At 38.5% G+C, this 14,778-nt stretch overlaps 1 protein-coding gene across 2 annotated transcripts in view; it reads right to left on the bottom strand.

Annotated features, from left to right (window-relative positions):
- LOC105002404 (lymphocyte antigen 75) overlaps positions 1-14,778 on the bottom strand; it is a 125,060-nt gene that overhangs the window by 66,072 nt on the left and 44,210 nt on the right. For both annotated transcript variants that reach the window (XM_010858990.1, XM_010858991.1), the window contains exons 16-23: positions 12,501-12,615; positions 8,168-8,203; positions 7,602-7,777; positions 6,599-6,666; positions 6,229-6,308; positions 5,201-5,340; positions 3,202-3,307; positions 2,802-2,962 (exon numbers count right to left, since the gene is read on the bottom strand). In XM_010858990.1, the coding sequence (XP_010857292.1) occupies positions 2,802-2,962; positions 3,202-3,307; positions 5,201-5,340; positions 6,229-6,308; positions 6,599-6,666; positions 7,602-7,777; positions 8,168-8,203; positions 12,501-12,615 (882 nt within the window). The remainder of the gene's footprint in view (positions 1-2,801; positions 2,963-3,201; positions 3,308-5,200; positions 5,341-6,228; positions 6,309-6,598; positions 6,667-7,601; positions 7,778-8,167; positions 8,204-12,500; positions 12,616-14,778) is intronic.

Below are 14,778 nucleotides of genomic sequence, written 5' to 3'. Positions count from 1 at the left end.
ATCGAGTCAGTGATGCCATCCAGCCATCTCATCCCTGTCGTCCCCTTCTCCTTCTGCCCCCAATCCCTCCGAGCATCAGAGTCTTTTCCAATGAGTCAACTTTTCACATGAGGTGTCCAAAGTACTGGAGTTTCAGCTTTAGCATCATTCCTTCCAAAGAAATCCCAGGGCTGATCTCCTTCAGAATGGACTGGTTGGATCTCCTTGCAGTCCAAGGGACTCTCAAGAGTCTTCTCCAACACCACAGTTCAAAAGCATCAATTCTTCGGTGCTCAGCTTTCTTCACAGTCCAACTCTCACATCCATACATGACCACAGGAAAAACCATAGCCTGGACTAGACGAACCTTTGTTGGCAAAGTAATGTCTCTGCTTTTGAATATGCTGTCTAGGTTGGTCATAACTTTCCTTCCAAGGAGTAAGCGTCTTTTAATTTCATGGCTGCAGTCACCATCTGTAGTGATTTTGGAGCCCAGAAAAACAAAGTCTGACACTGTTACCACTGTTTCCCCATCTATTTCCCATGAAGTGGTGGGACTGGATGCCATGATCTTTGTTTTCTGAATGTTGAGCTTTAAGCCAACTTTTTCACTCTCCACTTTCACTTTCATCAAGAGGCTTTTTTAGTTCCTCTTCACTTTCTGCCATAAGGGTGGTGTCATCTGCATATCTGAAGCTATTGATATTTCTCCCAGCAATCTTGATTCCAGCCTGTGTTTCTTCCAGTCCAGCATTTCTCATGATGCACTCTGCATATAAGTTAAATAAACAGGGTGACAATATACAGCCTTGATGTACTCCTTTTCCTATTTGGAACCAGTCTGTTGTTCCATGTCCAGTTCTAACTGTTGCTTCCTGACCTGCATACAAATTTCTCAAGAGGCAGATCAGGTGGTCTGGTATCCCCATCTCTTTCAGAATTTTCCACAGTTTATTGTGATCCACACAGTCAAAGGCTTTAGCATAGTCAATAAAGCAGAAATAGATGTTTCTCTAGAACTCTCTTGCTTTTCCCATGATCCAGCGGATGTTGGCAATTTGATCTCTGGTTCCTCTGCCTTTTCTTAAACCAGCTTGAACATCAGGAAGTTCACGGTTCACATATTGCTGAAGCCTAGCTTGGAGAATTTTGAGCATTACTTTACTAGCGTGTGAGATGAGTGCAATCGTGCAGTAGTTTGAGCATTCTTTGGCATTGCCTTTCTTTGGGATTGGAATGAAAACTGACCTCCTCCAGTCCTGTGGCCACTGCTGAGTTTTCCAAATTTGCTGGCATATTGAGTGCAGCAGTTTCACAGCATCATCTTTCAGGATTTGGAATAGCTCAACTGGAATTCCATCACCTCCACTAGCTTTGTTCGTAGTGATGCTTTCTAAGGCTCACTTGACTTCACATTCCAGGATGTCTGGCTCTAGGTCAGTGATCACACCATCGTAATTATCTGGGTCGTGAAGATCTTTTTTGTACAGCTCTTCTGTGTATTCTTGCCATCTCTTCTTAATATCTTCTGCTTCTGTTAGGTCCATACCATTTCTGTCCTTTATCGAGCTCATCTTTGCATGAAATGTTCCTTTGGTATCTCTGATTTTCTTGAAGAGATCCCTAGTCTTTCCCATTCTGTTGTTTTCCTCTATTTCTTTGCATTGATCGCTGAAGATCTTCTTGCTATTCTTTGGAACTCTGCATTCAGATGTTTATATCTTTCCTTTTCGCTTCTCTTCTTTTCACAGCTATTTGTAAGGCCTCCCCAGACAGCCATTTTGCTTTTTTGCATTTCTTTTCTATGGGAATGGTCTTGATCCCTGTCTCCTGTACAATGTCACGAACCTCCGTCCATAGTTCATCAGGCACTCTATCTATCAGATCTAGTCCCTTAAATCTATTTCTCACTTCCACTGTATAATCATAAGGGATTTGATTTAGGTCATACCTGAATGGTCTAGTGGTTTAATAATGCCTTCTTCCCTTCTACAGCTTCTTTACATTTAGATCTTTGGGAAAAATGATCACCAATCACCAATTTTGTACTTTTTACCTCAGAAGACTAAATCTGACAGCTCTAAATTCCAAAATGATAAATAAAGCCTTTATATTAGCTTTTATTTGCAGCTCACTATTGATGGTTTCGGGTTTCCCTGGTGGCTCAGACGGTAAAGAATCCACCTGCAATGTGGGAGATATGGCTTTGATCCCTGAGTGGGGAAGATCTCCTGGAGGAGGGCATGGCAGCCCATGCCAGTATTCTTGCCTGGAAAATTCCATGGACAGAGGAGCCTGGTGGGTTACAGTCCATGGGGTCGCAAAGAGTCGGACACAACTGAGTGACTAAGCACACTGAAGGTTTTACATGGTTATAAAATAAGTGCTATGGAATCTGATGCTACTATGAAAAACTAGGGCCCCTACACAAAGGCTGGGGAAGCTATGCTGTTGTTCTTCTTGTGACAGCTTTCATAGACAAAATTCATAGATGGTATAATTCACCCATTTAAAGTATACACTCTGTAGTTTTCAGTATATTCACAGAGTTGTGCAACCATCACCCTCAGTCAATCTTAGAACATTTTCACCACCGTAGAAAGAAACCCCATATGCTTCAGCCATCACTGCCTATCCTTCTAGTTTCCTTAGTCTCTGGTAAACAGTAATTTATTTTCTATCTTTATAGATTTGCCTATTTGGATGTTTCATATCAATGGACTCATAAAATAGGCCATTGTTCTTAACCCAATAATTTATGAGAGACTCAGGTATTTCATAGAGCTACACACTGTACTGATTAAAAGAACAAACAAACTTACATTTGGTGGTATTCGCAGCCTCCGACCGACCAATAATGGGTGAAAGTTACTGTATGTCAGCTCTCTGTTATCCATCCATTTCTTTATCTTTTCATAAGCAGTCCAGCGCAAACCAATCCATAAAGAAGCTTCCATATCCGGAAGCAGGGATGTAATAAAATCTGTCAGAAAGATACATATTTTTTTTTTTTAAAAGAATTTGACTTACTGAAATTAAAGGTATACTAAAAATGTCAATGAATACTTTGAGCTTATCTAACTATCAAGATAATCTTTGATTATCACCTCTATAAAAAGTAATTTAATAAAATTCTTTTTATATGTTAATTCCCCACATCTTGCCAACAGGAACTTGGCCCCTGGATCAGAATAAAACATGTTTACAGAACATTTCTGCTACCTTGCTCTCTCTGGCTCAACACTGAAGGAAGGGTTCCACCATAGGTATGACAAATATCACTGGCTTCAGAAAACGTGACAGATTTGGGGTTGATCCTTAGAAAACACTACAAACAAAGAACACACACAAAGTATAAAATTTCGGATAAATGAAAGTTCATATAGGAAGTAAATGCCTTATCTTTTAGAGAGCTGTTAATTTTCTGTCTGTAAGGTATAGAAATGTGCAAAGCAGTGTCATAAGAATGCAGACCTATACTCTCAATTTAAGCAGTCTTTGAACTATTTTTTAAAAAATTTCCCATTTACTGAGTACTTCCTTGTGCTAAACACTTTGCACAGCATTATCTCATTGAATTCTCACAACAAATGGGGAAATGGAAGCACAGGAACATTAAGAAACTTTACCCATAAGTGAAATAGCCATAGCATGGTCAGCATTTAAACTCTGCTCCATTTGATTTCAAATATGTATTCTTTACCATTGCTGCTGCTAAGTCGCTTCAGTCGTGTCTGACTCTGTGCGACCCTATAGACAGGAGCCCACCAGGCTCCCCAGTCCCTGGGATTCTCAGGCAAGAATACTGGAGTGGGTTGCCATTTCCTTCTCCAATTCTTTACCATTACCTTATATTAAAAAAAAAAAAACACATATTAAAAGAAATCATTCCATTGTCTCTTGGCAGGATATTTTAATTCAAAGGGGGGGAAAGGGATTAAGAGAGACAAACTATCAAACTAAAATAAATAAGTCACAGGGATGTTATCTATAGCAAAGGGATTATAATCAATTTTATAATAACTTTGTATGGTACATAATCTATAGAACTATCTGATCACTATATTGAACACCTGAAATTAATATACTATTTTCAGTAAACTATACTTCAATAAAACAAACAAAAACTCTACAAATTTATATCAACTATGTAAATTAATCTAGTCCTAGCACCTTGGGGGGGAAAAGATTATTTTAATTTTAAAAAGTCAAAATATATCCCTAATATTTTAAATTTACTACAGACGCTTTCAGTTGCCAGACCCATCTCTTCCTTTTTCTGTTTGATATTATTGTCATGTTACTGTGTAGTAGTATGGCCCAAATTATGTTCCTTGAAACATTCTACAAAAACTTTTTTTTCAGCCTCCTTACAGACAAGAGTGGCCAGAGAGATATAAAGTCATTGGGGGACTTCTAGAAAAGACTCCGCAAACAAACACCCTGAACTTGAGCTTGGAAGCCTCAAGTTAAGGATGGTAGAGCAAAAAAAAAAAAAAAAAAAAGGATGGTAGAGCAGAAAGACAAAGGGAAGTCTGGTTTTGAAGACCACAGAGCTTTCATACCAACCCCAGCCTGCTTATCTTCAAATTTCTTTTATCTGAGAGAATAAATGTTTTAGCATACTGTAGTAATTTCTCTTTTTAGCAGCCAGTCGCATTTCCTTAGATACATACACCAACATGAATTGTGCATCTCAAGGAGGCAAATATAGAATGTGGCACTTCCCAATCTATTTAATCATAAACCCTACACTGGAGGCAAGATCAATGATTAATATTTTGTTAGCATATGTGTATATTCCCCAAAAGCAGTTTGGGCAATGTTGATTTAATTTGATTGATAAATGCTGCTTGGATGTTTTCCTTAAGGAGGAAAATTTATCAGCCAGAAATTCAGTCAGTTTTCTACATGCCAAAGAGATAGTCCTGACTAGTTAACAGACTATTCATTGAAAGATCAACTTCAGCAATTTAAGTGTTAGCAGCAATGGAACAGGAACATGGTATTCTGAAAGGCCGGCTGCTGCTGCTGCTGCTAAGTCGCTAGGCGTGACTAACTTGAGAGTAACTCCATTTCTGAAAATGTAGAGAATCAGGTGAGATACTGAAATATGCAGAGTCTATCTTAGTGAAGTTACTTGGGATGTCATTCTGCCATGGGCCATATAACCTTCATGAAAGCAATCATCATCTGCACAATGTAGCAATTCCCTTTTTACCTTGTTCTGAAAAGTAATCCAATCCCCAGAGCACTGCACTTTAGCTGCAGAATCTGGACTATATTTTTCTAATGAAGATACATTGTGTTTTTCACAGACAAAGGGCAAGTTGGTACTACAGTCTGCAGGTTTTCGTAAATCTGAGAAGTGAAAAGCAAGATTACTGTGGTGATAATTTTCCATTTAGCACATTTTTAAAAACAATCCAGTAGTAAAGAAAGTCTCTTTAAATCAATATTTCCCAAATGGTTAAAGTATATTCCTTTTATTCCCTAGCTATTTTTGTCTCCTATTATTATTACTCATTTCAATAGGTTGTAGCATATCAATATTGCTTATAAAAACGCAAAAACTTGGTGTACTTCCTAGTGGCAGGAAATAGAGAGATGAAGGCTCTTGGGGAGGGGGATAGAGACCTAAACTATACTTTAGAACTGCTGCCTGCTTATCTTTGTGAATTTGTCTATACCCTCATCAGTTAGGAAAGGGTAAGTAACTGCTTTAGCAACTGAAAGTCGCTCAGTCACATCTGACTCTTTGTGATGCCATGGACTATACAGTCCATGGAATTCTCCAGGGTAGAATACTGGAATGGGTAGCCTGTCCCTTCACCAGGGGATCTTCCCAACCCTGAGATCGAACACAGGTCTCCCTCATTGCAGGTAGATTCTTTTACCAGCTGAGCCACAAGGGAAGCCCATGAATACTGGAGTGGGTATCCTATCCCTTCTCCAGCATTTTTTCCCGATCCAGGAATCAAACTGGGGTCTCCTGCATTGCAGGCAGATTCTTTACCAACTGAGATATGAGGGAAGCTCAACTGCTTTAGGATAAAGGAAGTCAAAATATTCTCAGTGAAAAGTACCTTTACTTGCATTTGGAACTTGAGCTATTGTCATTAGCAATAAATCAGAACAAGATGAAGCTACCACATGTATAATCAAAAAGAAAACAAGATTAAGGTAGTAATTGAAGCTGAAGTTCATATATTACACAATCAACATTAAAGGATTTAGAATTAACCTTACCATTAAACCAAGTCTTGGCAGACAGGTAAAAGCATTCCTCTCCAAACATTATAGGAAAGTGATGCCATGGGTCTCGTGAACTGAAAGAAGATGAGAGATGTGACAGCTTGCAATGTAGTTACATGTTCCATCTTGGGCTTTACTGTAAGCAATTTTAATTCTAAATTTAATGTTAGGCCATTATTTTATACTACTTTTTTCTTGATGCTCATTTGCAAAAGGATTTGGTTTCTCAGTCTCGGTAGTTTAAGGACTAATGTTCAAAACTAATTATAAATAACTGCTCCATATAGTATTAAATGAAAGGGGATTTGGGACAGATTCTTTTACATGATAACTTTACAAAGGCAGCATCAAAGATGTCACATACTATATAAAACGATGTGATTTCAGCTGTTCAGTAGTTCTCACCCACCATTTCTGCTCATCACTAGATATCTGAAAAAAACAATGCAAAAACAAAACAACCAAGTGAACACCTACCCTTACATGTGTTAACTTTTCTAGGAGAGTTTTGATTTAAATACCCTGGCTTATCAAAATCACAAACCGCTAAAATTTCTGAATATTCATTACTTTGTTTACTAAATTACATAAACTGGGTCCTTTCACTGAAGGAAGTAATTTAGAAATTATTCACATGCCCTATTTTGTATACAGAAAACATGGTCACTGTGATTGTGGACATACATTAATGGAACATATAATATTCTACTGCTACCAATTATAAATTTTAAAATATACAAATTACTTTTCCTCTAAAAAACTATTTTGCAGAGTTAGTTATGCTTAGAAACAGAATTTCAAGTTAACTGCTGCTGCTGCTGCTAAGTCGCTTCAGTCATGTCCGACTCTGTGCGACCCCATAGATGACAGCCCACCAGGCTCCCCTGTCCCTGAGATTCTCCAGGCAAGAACGCTGCTACAAAGTTATAATAACTTTTGATGCTCATCTTATCAGTTGACATTTATAATTAATCTTGAATATTTTAAAACATTATACAGTTCTATTTAAAATTTTTCTAACATGCAGTGATGAACTTACAGGTTGTTAGGCAAATTTCACCTGAGAGGAACATTCAACTTTTGTACATGTTAAAAATTTTTAACAGAATAAATACAGTTTCTCAGGCGGCTTAGTGGTAAAGCATCTGCCTGCCAATGCAGGAGCCACAGGTTCTGGGCCCAGGTTCAATCCTTGGGCACAGAAGACCCCCTGGAGGAGGCAACGGCCACCCACTCCAGTCTTCTTGTCTGAAGAATCCCATGGATGGAGGAAGCCTGGTCCATGGGGTCAGGCTAATGCAGAAACAACTGAGCACTCATGCCCAACAGAATAAATATAAAAATTAAAATACATGCTTTTAAATTACATTTGCTATCTTGTTTTTGATGGCTCTTAGTCCTGTAAAAGATGTTAAACTAGCCAGAGAACTGTGATTACTATCACAATACAGAACAGCTTCTTCATAGCTTAAGCGGGGATCAGCAACAAACCAATATTCACTCCCTTCTACTACAACTGGAGGTCCATGAATTCCAGCACGCTCTAAAGAAGAAGAAGAATAGCAGAGTCAGGACTGCATAAACTCAACTGCACCCTCTCAGCATGCGAGAATACTCAAAACTATTTATAAATAGTAATCCATTTAGATTACTGGCTCTCTTTGCCCAGGGCAGTTCTGCCTGGAAGGATTCAAGGATTTCTGAGCCAGTGAGTGGCTCTTGTACGCTTCTGCACTCATGAAGAAGGCTAAATCCAGCCTTAGAGTCTCATCCCACACCAGCCAATCACCTTCTCTCCTTGCAGATACTTCATTGCATTTGAAGACATAATAGAGAAGAAGCTGGCACTTGGACCTGGGCTTAAATAGTTAACTAAATACACCACTGAAAAGGTAAAAGCAACTTTGGATACATTTTAGTTTTCTTCACTCACCTGGATTGTACCAGTCTGGTATTTTTAGAGTATGACCTGTATAAGAAAACAAGTGGCTTAAGTTTAGTATTCAATAGACCACAGCATACTTGCAATTTTGCTGAGATTTGTTGATTTCTGGGCAAACCATCTCCTTTCATGTTATGATCACCTCAGTTTGAAATTTTGCGGGGCCTATGCTAAAGCTGTTTTTGTGGCAACTGAAAAGGCAGATTTGTTAAATATTAATACAGTATAACTAGCAGTTCTCTACCTTATATTGTGGAAGTCATAAAAGAAGACTAGATGGATAAAATATAGTTAATAATTAGAAAACACAAATAAGTAAATGAATATATTGTATATATTACATTACATAGGAATACGCAAGATAATCATCACTGTAGGATGAAGTTGCTCAGGAACCACATCTCCATCTAATGCAATTTGAATATATTTAGGTTCGTAGAGTTTATTGTTTCCCAAATTACCCTTTGGAAAAAATGTTCAGTGCTCCAGTACTGAAACTTTTGAGGAGAGACAAAACTGGGAGGAAAATAATAAAATTCACCCAGCAAGGATATATGCTAAGTCACTTCAGTCGTGTCTGACTCTGTGCGACCCCAGAGATGGTAGCCCACCAGGCTCCCCCGTCCCTGGGATTCTCCAGGCAAGAACACAGGAGTGGGTTGCCATTTCCTTCTCCAATGCATGAAAGTGAAAAGTGAAAGTGAAGTCGCTCAGTCGTGTCTGACTCTTAGCGACCCCATGGATTGCAGCCTAACAGGCTCCTCTGTCCATGTGATTTTCCAAGCAAGAGTACTGGAGTGGGGTGCCATTGCCTTCTCCGAAAGAAACTACAATACAGGGAGTTAAATTTTTTCTATGATATGCTTTTTTGCTAAAAAATACTTTAATAATTCTAAAAGTAATTTTGGAAGGAATGGGGGAGGACAGAAGAGCTGAATTATTATTGCAGGGTCTCTGATTAGTGCTTTTTGTCCAATCCAGTGAGGTAATTAAAGATTTATAAGAATATACATATAAATGAATCACTCTGCTGTACACCTGAAACTAACACAATATTGTACATCAACTATACTTCAAGAAAAAAAAATTGAATTAAAAAACCAAAAGATTTATAATAGAAATCAAGGTGATAAAAATAACATTCAGCCAGGGATCATATCATTCAAGAAAAAGATCAAGAAAACCGCTTGTTTAAGCCAAGGTAATATAATCAAATTATATTCATAATATCCTATTCTTAGTAACAGAAATACTCAGTATAAGTATTACAAAAACAAGTCTTGGCATGTATTCAACACCATCATTTGCCAAGCGTTGTGTTAGGTGCTTCACAATCATGATTCTAAATTCTAAAAACTATTCTTAGGAAGATGGGTAAGGTATTTTGAAAGAAGAAGGAAATGAAGCTTATTGAATGAAGCAAGGATATATGGTACCATACAAAGAATTACGGTCTTTGAAGCTGGGTGAGTCAGTGTCCAAATGCCCTGACTCTTTGCTGCTGGGCTACTTGGGATCAGTTGCTTAACTCTCTGAGCCTCAACTTTCTATTTTATAAAAACGAAACTCTCCCACCTAACTCCCAAAGACAGTGTGAAGATCACGTAAGATCACGCTTATGTAAGCACCCCACACAGGGCCAGACACAGAGCAGTTCCCTCAGGATGCTAGTTGCTCCTCTCTCTTTACATTCTGGTCATAGGTCACACTGGTTTCAAGCCAAAGACATAATTTGATGAATTTTAGAAATGATAGGGTAAAATAGCTGTTCTTCATTTTGCTATGTATCAGGGCCAAAGCATGAGAAGACTCTACTCCAAGGACTGCCTACATATCCAGCATCTGTGGTTTTTTCCTCTGACTCAGCCCTCTGTATACTGGATGATTTTCATTAGCAATGCTGCAGATCAGTTAAAAACAGTTTCTTGTTTGTAATCTTGTCTGTTCATTTGTATGTTGGGGGAAAGCTATGTTTAACCTTTACATTTCTTTACATTAGTGAGAAAAGCAAAATAAAAGGTGCCTTTTTACACAAGATTACAAACATGTTTGTGTGTACAAGGTATCAAGAAATACAATTCAACAAAGTTGTGTTTATAGGTCATTTTCCAAAAACTTTTTTGTGAACCTTATTTTTGATATAGTTATCTTGACTTAAAAAAATACTTAAAAAGTACATATATCAATAGTGATTATCATTTTTAAAAATTAGGCTGTTAAATTTTTTCTTTTAGAGAGGAGGGGACTAATTAGAACCAGATGGATGAGATAATAAAAAAGGCAAGTGCTAGAGAAAAGGTTGGGTGATTTGGGCTACTAAAGAGGTAAACTGCTTCAAGGAAATCAGAAAACACATTAATACAGAAGTATCTAGTTGAGCAGGTTTTGGCAGTTGTAATTACCAAGAAAATATCCACCTAGTGAATGAGACACACTGTAACTCAGAAATTTAGGAACTTTCAAAGGGAAGTTAACATAACATTTAAACCCTGGATCAAACCATCACTGATTGCTTCAAATGACTGAGACATCTGAAAGCTGAGACAGGTTGAGATGGGACATTCTTTAGTTTTAAATTTTATTTCTGCATTGGAGAGAGCAGGGATGCAATTATTTAAAATATTTATTTATTTCATTACTTGATTTATGTTTTCTAAGCAAATATAAATAAAAACAAAAAATATATTAAAAAGAAAACCACGGTTTTAATAGTATTTCCTGTGGTTACTGGATTGTCATTTCTAAGGTTTTCCCAGTGTAAACTCTAGGGTCTGTTTCACCACTCAAACATGAGGCAGGGGAACAGCTACCAGGAAAATAAAGAGCATACTTAACGAGCATACTTTGGAGGAAGCAAGGACACTTTCTGTGGCATGCCACATGCCAAAGAATAATAGGAGTATCATAACTAATGCTTCAAGCCAGAGACATTGTCCAAGCTAATTATATATTAGTTACTTTGCCACTTGTTTGAAAGGTGTCCAAACTGATTTTCCTCTTTCAGGTTAGTCAATAATTAGGACTAACTCAGGTATACTTTTCCCTTTAGGAAAACCCCATCAACACATACACACATACACGCTTTCTTTTTCATTAATGATTCCCCAAGTCTGCCTTTGTGAAAGAGACTTGCCAGATACTCTACCAGATGTTGCATCTGAAGCTTTTTATTTTTTTTCTAATTTCTTTCTTTATTTGGCTGCTCCAGGCCTTTAGTTGTAGCATGTGGGATTTAGTTCCCTAACCAGGGATCGAACCCAGGACCCCTGTATTGGGAGTGCAGAGTATTAGCCACTGGATCATGACAGAAATACCTGAAGCTCTTTCAAAGGCAAGGTGGCTCTTCTTAGGAGAGAAGAACCATCTTCTAATAGGCAGTTCCATGAGATCATCTTTGGGTTCTTGGAGAACTTTTAAGAAGATATCCCTTTGGTTTCAATGAGCTGTCTACATTCAGTTCAGAAATTCATTTTGGAACTTTCTGTGCATTTACCATTATGTTAATTAATCTAATATATCTAAAATCTGCTTAACAATAATTTGGCAGTTAAAAATCTTAACATTTTCCTTAATATATCCTTGACATTTTCCTACTACAAAGTGAAATAAAAGGATATCTATTTATTATCTTTTCTCTTTTTTGTTACCAAGGGCTCTACTATCAAGCTAACTGATATTCTGAATTTGAAGGAGATAAACTTAAGTCATTTTGGGCTCACTGAAAATTGTTTCAAAACTGTAAAAAAATTTAGATTTGGGCCCTGCCCAAATTTGATTTCCTGACTTTTGCTTCATTCTTCCCAAGCTTGTCTTCATTTTACAACAAAATTATTAAATGATTAAATGGTTTAAATGATTCCTTTTACTTTGTCTCTTCTTTCACTTGGAATAATCTTTCATTCCAAGGCCTAATCTCCCTAAATTAGTCTTAGATGTTCTCTCCTATGCAAATTCTTTCATGATAAAAGAGGAAAGTAGTACCTAATTTCAAAAAGGCAGCCTTTTACTAGGGGTAGGAGAAGAGGGAGTCAGAGCATAAGATGGCTGGATGGCCATGGACATGAACTTGGGCAAACTTCAGGATGGAGAGGGACAGGGAGGCCTGGCATGCTTCAGTCCATGGGGTAGGAAAGAGTCGGACACGACTGTGTGACCAAACAACAATGACAACAGGAGTCAGGCAGGATGGAGCTTACTATATTAACTGTATAATCAAAGGCTTTCAAAACTATAATCATAGACTAAAATGCTCTCTTAGATACTCTGGATCAGCAGTCACAATATCCACGTGAGAAGACTGGGAAAAGGAATAACCACCACTTACCTTTTGGAATCTGGCACACCCATTCGAGTTTTGCATCACAAGCAAAAGGCCTTAGATTCATATATTCTCTGTCATCATAAAAATACCAGCTTCTTCGCCATGGCCTTTGCATGACCTAAAGGAGGAAGAGGATTGTAGAATATTTACAAGTGGGTGCGGCCCTTATACAACACTAAACTGTTAATCTTATGGTCTTTAATTCTACTTTAGCTCTAGAACCTAAGATATATGTTTATGAATGAACACATGAAAGAATGCGGTGTGTAAGCAGTAAAATTTAAACTGCATTAAGCAAGAGCCTTCAGAGGTACTGATGAAGGAAATATAACATAGGGTCATGTTTATGTCCAAAATGCAAGTTACTGTTTGTTTGTTTTCTGTTTTTGTTGATGTGAAATAACAGAATCTTACAACTTTAAATTTTGGAAGGACCAAGCTAGAGAAGAATATTTGGTTCAGTGATTTCTAAACACCAGGCTGTGATCATAGTGGATCTGTGAAAAGTGACATAAAAGTTGGGCATCAGGGGCCCAAGTTTGTTCTTTGGTGTTGGTTTGTGTTCCTGGGGTACTGCCCTCCTCTATGTGATCTAAGGGGCTTCCCTGATGGCTCAGTTGGTAAAGAATCTGCCTGCAATTCAGGAGACCTGGGTTCGATCTCTGGGTAGGGAAGATCTCTTGGAGAATGGAATGGCAACCCACTCCAGTATTCTTGCCTGGAGAATTCCATGGATGGAGAAGTCCAGCGATGGCTCTCTACAAATTCCAGCCAGCAAACAACAGGGAAAGGTAAGGGGAGGACAAGATCTGGTAGGAGCATCCATCAGATTTTGGACTGTTTTGTCTCTTTTGAAAAAAAATTATTTATTTTTGTATTTGTTTATTTTGGGACTGCGCTGGGTCTTTGCTGATGCACATTTGTGGGCTTCCTCTAGTTGCAGTGAGCAGGGGTTATCCTTTGCTGCGGTGCGTGGGCTTCTAATTGCGGTGGCTTCTCTTACTGCAGAGCACAGGCTCTAGGCGTGGGGGCTTCCGGAGTTGCAGCACATGGGCTTCAGCAGTTGTGGCTTGAGGCTCTGGAGCATGTGGGTTTCAGTAGTTGTGGCACACAGGCCCAGGGGCCTTGCAGTACGTGGAATCTTCCCAGACCAGGAATCAAACCCACATCCCCTGCACTGGCAGGTGGATTCTCAAACACTGGACCACTAAGCAAGACTTGGACTGCTTTCTCTTAAGGGCAAGATTCTAGAGTGTACTGCCATAGGTGAGGTAAGATTCTCCTTCCAGACACTGCCTTAGTTGGCCTTGCTCCTGATCAGTCTCTTCTATTTAGTTTTTTGGTAGGTTTTTCCAATCTCTTCACATATAGGGACTCAATTTATATCAAACATAGTTTATTGTATGAGTGTTCTAGAAACTTCACAAACTTCCATTGAATTTTCATTCTTTCATGTGTTAAACTGGGAATTCTATAAAAATGGCATGATACTATAGAGTGTTTTACTAAAAACAGTTCCTTTCGAACAGTGGTTTCCAAGGGACCTCTCAGTACTTTGTCTCAACGTTCTTGTAACATTTCTAGTCAATCATATTCTTGAATCTCTTTCTTGGGCTTACATAGCAAAGATGTTTCCTAGATGCCTCTTCCCTCTTCATCCTCTTACATTTTAAATGTTGGTAATCACCCTACATCCACGTCTTGGACTTCTGTGCTTTCTTTGGCCACAGCGCATGGCTTGCAAGAGCTCAGTTCCCTGACCAGGGATTGAACACAGACCATGGCAGTGAAAGTCAAGAACCCTAACCACTGGGAAACAAGGGAACTCTTTTTCAATGAACATTTTTCCTTCAACTCCAGTTTGTTGATTCTAACTTACCATAGGATATTTCATACTGCAAGCTTGGATTCAAAACATCAGTTAAAGCAAAGTGTACTACTATTTTCTCCATAAACAAAGATCCCCTTCTGACTGTTTCTTTACATGTCATAGAGCAGAGCAGACTCAGACATCTGGGTTTAAATTTCAGTTCTGTAATCATGCAAGTTACTCAGAGTTCACATTTCTTCCTCATGAGCTGGATATAGTAACAGTAACTACCTCATGTGTGTGTGTGTGTGTGTGTGTGTGTGTGTTTTAGTCGCTCTGCTGCTGCTGCTAAGTCGCTTCAGTCTTGTCCGACTCTGTGTGACCCCAGAGACGGCAGCCCACCAGGCTTCCCTGTCCCTGGGATTCTCCAGGCAAGAACACTGGAGTGGGTTGCCATTTCCTTCTCCAATG

The sequence above is a fragment of the Bison bison genome, unplaced genomic scaffold, assembly GCF_000754665.1.
Source record: "Bison bison bison isolate TAMUID 2011002044 unplaced genomic scaffold, Bison_UMD1.0 scf7180017864452, whole genome shotgun sequence".
NCBI classification, from domain to species: Eukaryota; Metazoa; Chordata; class Mammalia; order Artiodactyla; family Bovidae; genus Bison; species Bison bison.
Note: the sequence above shows the minus strand (reverse complement) of the source record. Positions and strands in the feature narration are given on the sequence as shown.